Source organism: Penaeus japonicus, unplaced genomic scaffold (genome assembly GCF_977035675.1).
Source record: "Penaeus japonicus unplaced genomic scaffold, GWHDUDI00000001_assembly GWHDUDI00000028, whole genome shotgun sequence".
In the NCBI taxonomy this organism is placed as follows: domain Eukaryota; kingdom Metazoa; phylum Arthropoda; class Malacostraca; order Decapoda; family Penaeidae; genus Penaeus; species Penaeus japonicus.
Genome location: NW_028234430.1, coordinates 23,340,279 through 23,347,778, shown reverse-complemented (window position 1 = coordinate 23,347,778; position 7,500 = coordinate 23,340,279). Strand labels below are relative to the sequence as shown.

The following is a 7,500-nucleotide window of genomic DNA, read 5'->3' as shown; positions in this document are numbered from 1 at the left end:
CAAGAGGGAATGTGCTGTACCCACCTTTTGTCGAGTCGGGTCTGAGAGGGAGGACTGAGCGGGCTATGAAAACGAGACTGTACATTAGAGAGAACATATATACAGTACATACACAGTGCCTAAGCTTTAAGACTGAAGCTGTGCCCCAGCTACCTCTTCCCCTATGGTAATTGGGTTAGTAATTGATTGGAAATACCGCACAATCTGGCAAGAAACTGCTTTCTAACGTGATTCGAGACTCCTAATAAAAAGATAGAGATAAATACTACCTACTCATAAAGCTAAGGATATACAGCGTGAATCAATATAATGCGTGAGTTTGCCTAGAAAGTGAATCAAGTAATATATCAGCCATTCAAAAGTTAGTGTGTGAGTTAAGAAGCAATACAAACCTAGCTATACTTGCTACTCGGACTCCCATCAGGAAATGCTTAACCTTAGAGAATTAAAGTCAGCACAAGTAAGAAGTGATTTCAGCGATTTGAGGTAAAGGCTTGGGTAACCGCGCCTACCTGTGAGAATCTTGATTGCGTGTCCATTATCTCGAAGAAAAGTTGCATTTTCCGATGGAATGCTTGAGTGCCCTGAGCAGGCGAGGGCGGGCTGATGGGAAGGACCACCGTCGGGTAGCCATGGGCGGTGTGCCGCAAGGACAGTTGCCGAGGCTGACCACGACCCCTCAGGTCTAGGCTGGAGAACCTACGAGTATTAGGAGCCCCGCCGGAGGGAGACACAAGGAATCCGGCAGGGTCAGGACCCCGCTGAGGGGAAACTGCAGGCGAGCTGTAAGCAGAGCGGCTGCGATAGTTGTGCGGAAGAGATCGTTGGCTGACGTGACCCATGGAACGACTCTGACTGAGCCCTTCGGGTCGCTTTGGGGTCCCCCCGGGGGTAGTGGCGGGGGTGCTGCCAGGAGTGGTTCCCTGCGACCCTCCATGCGCCTCTGACCGTGATGGCGATACGAACCTGGCGGGGGTGGACGTCCCGCTCGTGGCCGGGCTGTGACCCGTCGCTAGTCTGCTGAGGCTCCCAACGCTGCTGCTTCCGCCGCACTGGTACAGTGATCGGCTGCTGCCCTTGTCCTGCGGTCGCGCCAGGTGCAACCGGTTCTCGATGGTCCGCAACAATGCCTGGCCATCGGGCAAGGTCGACCCGCAGGTACTGTTGTTGGTAGAGGAAGAACTGTGTCCCGATCCGTAGTTTCTGAGGCCGTAATCAGAAACCGAGGAAGGAAGCGACTTGTAGCCGCTCTCGGGACTTTGTAAGCTTTTAGAGCCTGACTTGGCGTTCCGTGCTTCGTTCGTTTCTCTGCTGGCGTTGAGATTTTTCAGTCGCATTTCCTCCAGCTTGGCACGCTGGAAGAGCGCCTCGAGATACGCGAGTTTACTAATATTTATTTCATGCGCGGCTCGAATGCGATTTAGGTCGCTGCTGAGGCGCGTGCTCTCGCTGCTGGGAGACTCCTGGCCGTAGTGCGTCAGCGGCCGGAGCACGTCGTCCAGCGTGTGGTCGCCGTTCAGCACGGGCGTCGTTTGAGATCTCGGCAGCGCAGATCTCACCCGTCTTGGTTCCGGGTCCATTTCGTCGTCTCCACGATTCTCCTCGGAGAGCGGCGGGCCGCTGCTCTGCTCCGACCCCGAGCTCTCCTCATAGCCCGGGCTAGCCTCTTTCCCGCTGGTAGCGCCGCTAGTGGCACCCGAGTCCTCGGAGTCGGACGATCGCTCGCCATTGGCTAATCCCAGGCGACCTCCGTTCTCATGCTGCCTGCTGGACCCATTGTATTTAACACTGTCGTAGCCTTCCACTAAGCGTTTCGAGCCGCCATTCTGATAGAGCGTGACAAAGCTAGGTTCGTCACCACACACGACTGGGCTGGGGAGGAGGCCGCTCATGGAGGTACGAGTGGTGGAGCTGGCCTTGGATCCCTGGCGGTCCCCGGAGGGTCTCCGCCCCGCCTCGTGAGCCATTGTTGCGCGGCGCCCGCCCGCGGGCACGGCACGCCCACCCTCACATACCCGCCTAGTCACACCCTATTTCTTTTCAAAATATTTACACAGTTCACCAATACATGAGGTCAACACTTTAGTCTCATTCAGAATTAGCTGAAAAAAGAAACTGCATTACATTATCACCTTAACCTCCTTTGCACCAAATGTTTTCTTTGGATTTCCGCCAAGTGTCAAATAACTCTACGGGTCACACACAATACACTTCGTTTATTTTTTTGAACGGTTTTCAAACCACTTTCCAATAACCAGCACCACCATTTAAACAATAATTTGATAATATATACGTGTTTCATCGCTCCATTACACAAAATATACATACAAAGTATTTATGAGTATATATACATAAAAATGCATAAGTTAAACCAAAGAAAGAAAACACAGCAAAGAGAAATCGGTCAATACCTGCTCACCCTGAACAACACCATTATAAAGAACCCGCAGTAAAATGCCAAAAGTCTCCTCACTTATTTAAACGACGGTCGAGCAAACCTACGCTTCAGTGTGTGGTCAACAACATCCATCTTTCGCCTCCAGCATCCGCAAGACAGCTCCATTACCGGGCCTCAAGTGCTGCCTCGCACCACCTAGGCTTCGCAACGGGGATATATCACGTCCATAAATTCGTTTCTGCGCTCCAAGAACGTAGATAGACGGAGAATAAAAGACAAAGATAAAGAAGCGCGTGTGATGATATTGATAATAAAATAAAAGGCACTGTACGAGAGAAACTCGAATAAATCAAGATATTGGGCAAACGAAAATTAATAAATAGCCAAAGACTGTAATCACTAATAAAATAATAAAAAAATGAAGTGAGAGGCAAAATGAAAGAGGGGGAGAAAAGGATAAGCAAGGAAGGCACAGTTACTAAAAATAGTTTCAGTAAACAGTATGTTTACTTTATTCGGTGAACATACTGAAGGACAGTGACATCGAAATACAGGCGGAGGACCAAATGATAGATGTACGTGCAGGACAAATAAATATATTTCACAGACGCAAGGTTCAGCATCCTTGTGTAATCGTAAAATGCATCTAAATTGTATCATTTCTTAATTTAGAGCAAACACTGGGGTTTAATTATAATTTCATATACATTTGCCTTAGAACCTGGTTAGTATGGAAAAAGTGAAATGATTAAGTCTGCAAACTCTTGCAAGTAACTAATAACATGTGCTTTAGAAGCCGCAAGGGTCAAGTTCAACTGAGGAAACTAGTGCTTAGTCATTATCAAATTCATCACGAGCATTCATAATACCGAATTCACTAGTGAGGCACGCTGTCAGATTGCAAAGGATAGTTGTCAACGTCTTAGGAAAAATATGAAATCTAAAAATAATTGCTAATTCATACACATTTATAAAAATGTCCAATCATTAGCTGACTGTCGGCACTATTATAATACTAAAAATAATGAAGCAATAAAATGATAAACACTCGTGTCGACCAGCCCGCGAAAACTCTACGGAACCCCGTTGCCACATTTAACTATTGTGTTGAGTTGCCTCCCCGTTCCTGAGCACCACATTACCGGAACAGGCCCCGTGAATCGTAAAAAAAGAGAATCTCCACCCATCTTTCCATTAACGCGTGTGTGCGAGTGTCAGCTTGAGTTTCGGCCTAGCTCTGGCGTAATGCGGTTTTACTCTCACGCATCAGCGGAGATGTAAAGATGGAGGAGGATCAGCGCTCACGGACATGAAACATCCGCCTTCAAGCGAGCCGAATACTACAAGAGCGAAAGCGAGAATGAAGAAAAATCTTGAAAGCAAAGATTTTTCTTAGAAGCTGCTATATTTTTTTTCTCTCTTTGTGCCTTTCCTTGGTATTATATAAGTTTGTTCCCTTGGTTCTGCCCACTGGTTAAAAGATACCACAAGTATCATCATCAGTTATGATATAATAACAAAAAAAACTTATTTTTGGCAGGGCTTCAAAAATTACGGATGAAAGACATTCAGAATTAAAATCAGAAAAATCAGTCGGTCATGGCAAACACTCACTTATTTTGTATTTTCCCCGCATCAATACAGGGTGGCCAACGCACACCGTACAACACATCTAAAATCAGCACCGTGTCCTCTTATTCCTCTTCCACGCCCACACCTCACCACGTCTCCGTCAGGTAGCGCCTTCCATTACCGAGATGGCGTCAAGCTCTCCGCTCGGCATGTGGAGTGAGGTAATGTATTTCAATGAGGTGTTCACGCTGGTTGCAAATGGCCAAATCCCCGGCAACGCAAAGTCGACAAAATTTCAAATATCTTTTTGATTTATTTGGATAAGAGTACAGAATAACCCAATCTTGCTAAAAGAAGCGATGGTCGATATTCACGAAAATAATTGACCCTAAATCACACATTCAAATCCTGCTAGTCTTGATTTACTCCCTGCATTTGCACTGCGAAAGGGATGCATAAGAGCATTAGCTAATCCCGCCTTCCCCCACCAATCATCTAACACATCGCCACACTATATGAACACAATCCCCCTTAAAAATCTCTAACCTCACACGACTCGGCAGCCCCTCCCCCTTAGGGCTAAGCCCCCGGAAAGGTAGTCAGTATTCCTGGGGCGTGTTGCACCACTTAGCCAGCCAGGTGCTGGTCTTTCATCGCCCGCGCTACACCTCCTTGACGCCTCGCCGCCTCCTGAAGCGCCGCGTGGGCTACACTTCATTCAGCAACGCTGGCGAAGACTGAGGATCAATGTTGTCGAGTCTGTTCCCGTGAGGGTTTATTAGGGAGGATCTGGTTTACTCGTTTCTTTGGGAACATAATTGAGTACAGCCGTATCGGTGACAGCATGTTTAAGAACGACAATGTTAGAAAATAATTAACGGAAATACACAAAAACATATTGAAGAAATAGTAATAAGCATATAAATATAAGGACATAATATACAATGACGTGATTAAATATATAAATATTCGAGGAAATATATACATACATATATATAATGTAACAAAACATAGCGGCATGGACTCAGTGTTTAATCAACTGACGATCTCGCTCTATTTTTCTACACTTTCACTTATCTAGAGTATGGACTCGTTGCCATGGTTACCAAATCAGCCTTATTCCGTCGAATTTAAGCCACTTAAACCCCAAAGTGCACCCCTCCCCCTTCCCTCACCTTCCATCTGCATATTCCCAGCTAGAATCCAACCAACTCCTCTCTTAACACGATCTTTGGATGATCCAATTTTCAACTAACTTCCAATGCAACTGGGTAACTCTCTTTTCACACTCTCCTCGGCTATACCAAGAGGTGCTTGCAGGCTGACTGACATCTCGCCCTTATTCCACTTTCTTAGTCGCTCTATCGGCTACTCTTGTATCGTAATTATTCTCTGTGAAACCCTGGACCATAATCACTATGTCAGCTCACCCTGGACACAGACTGCCGGAGCTATCACTATTATTATTGTTATTACTATTTTTACTAAAAAGTAGGTTCTTCTCTAAAAGCAACCGGGAATGGCAGTAATGCATACCTCGTATTATGAAATTACTACAATACAAACTTGTCACAGCGTGCATTATCAATAAATAAAATCAAAATGGTTTGTCAAAAAAAGTTTATCTATCCACGGTCATTCATCAGGATCTAAAAGCGAGAGCTTTACATCCACATTCTCATTTCCAAACAAGGCATCGCATAAATGCAAAAAATCTTTAAATCATTCACAAAAAAAGTGATTTCTTACAAAACTTCTCGGCGCTACAACCCCAAGACGCAATTCACCGCAACACCTTCTGCTCCTCCATCCCTGTAGTGGCCCCATGTTACCCCTCCGCCCCCCATTCACCGCAGGATTATTAGATCAGCACCAGACAAATATTCCCATATGTGCAGTCAGGGTCGGAATCTTCCAAACAGGAATTTTCTTTTCCTAGCTTAATTAGTAGCCGGTGCAGTAAGACGGTTGAAAGCATGCCTGTTTATAACAAGAATAAAGAAATAAATAAAATCATCCTAAATATACAAATATACAAAATATCGTTTTTCTCTTCTTGTATTAACCATAAAAGATTCCTAATCTCTATCTCTTTCTTCCTATTACTGTGCACTTTCCAGTCACAATTTCCCTTTTCTCTTCCTCGTGTTTTCATACCATGAACCTCCAGTCTTGTATTCAACCTCATCAGCCTCCAAATCTCTTAACACACACACGTATATATGCCTGACTTTAACTCCCCGAAGCCTCCTCCTTTCCCGGCCCCGTCTGACACATAACCACTGCTCAATGGCGGCTAACAACACCATCACTGCTCAAAGCGCTTCACAATAACTCCACTAACCCGGCAACACGATAATAACTTGGAACCACTTCAGTTCCGAGTGTGGCACGGTAGGCGAAAGCGGTCGTGATTATGAGAATGATGATGTTGCAGTGATACACTGATAAAGTGGTTGTAGTGGTAATCGGGATAGGATCATATCGACAAAGTTGAGGTGGCTACACCTAGAAAGGAAGAAAGGAACGGAGGCAGTGGGGAACAAAGGACGGGATAAAGAAAAGAAGGAAAGAGGCGGAACAGGTACCTATATTAGTTTCCCGGAAGTTCTGCCAGCACACAAAAGCGAATCATAGTCTCCATCATTAATCTGACCACTTAATAACAGTGTGCGCAGCCTTCGAATAGAAAGAAAAAACTTCTTCAGACTCGTTTTTATTCAAACGCTTCCCGACGAGAGCTCGAATCATACTAATGATCCCAAACCTCTGCAATGGATTCACGAATCTTGCCTTATAATCATCCATTTTAATGAGCAAAACGGCGACAAATTAACGGGGCAGTCATGGTAATGTTTGGATTAATCAGACGGATAAAGGGGAGAGACCGATACAGATCAAGCGCGACGCGAACTTACGACCAATATGCAAATGCAATATGACAAGCCCGCGGGAAGCATGGTCAGGGGAAAGACAGAGTAGAGTGCATGTGACCCTTAATCCACTTGAGGACGTGGGCGAGAGAGGACGCAGGGCACCAGCTGAGGACATTGCAAGCGGCGATGGATAACGAGTGCAAAGAGATCCAAGAAAATGTGTGAGCCTTTAAGAAAGAGAGGGCAGTGCAATTGAAGAGAATGATAGATGCCAGAGGGTGTGGAGAGTAATAAGAAAAAGAGGGGGGTGATCGCATGCTTAAGGGTTGCTATTAAATAGAGAGGGGGATGAAACGGGAGAGGTAATGCAGGGGAAGACAGCAGTAAAGGGAAAAGGGGAGTTAGTAACTTAAATGCACAACAGTTCAAGTGGGAAGGACATAAATAAAAGCTGAATGAAGAGGAGAGAAAGAAGGCCTGCTGAGGAGAAGAAGCAGCGGAGAGGGCTCAAGGGGAAGCAGAAAGCCCACTGTGAAATACGGAGCGAATCTCTCTGTGCTGATACGAAATTAGGCCATTTTTTCGGCCCTGGTAGCACGCTCGCCCCGGTTGTATTTCAACACATCTTTTTAAACCTGCGTGTCCTCCTTCTCC

The 7,500-nt window shown here is 45.7% G+C and overlaps 2 protein-coding genes across 20 annotated transcripts in view; both read right to left on the bottom strand.

The window, feature by feature from the left end:
* Positions 1-7,500, bottom strand: part of LOC122251860 (dystrophin, isoforms A/C/F/G/H-like) — a 1,045,059-nt gene that overhangs the window by 387,047 nt on the left and 650,512 nt on the right. The gene's annotated exons all lie outside the window — the stretch shown is intronic.
* Positions 1,977-7,500, bottom strand: part of LOC147468534 (uncharacterized) — a 116,993-nt gene continuing 111,469 nt past the window's right edge. The window contains exon 4 of the mRNA XM_086553507.1: positions 1,977-2,115. Within this exon, the coding sequence (XP_086409633.1) occupies positions 2,099-2,115 (17 nt within the window). The 3' untranslated portion in view covers positions 1,977-2,098. The remainder of the gene's footprint in view (positions 2,116-7,500) is intronic.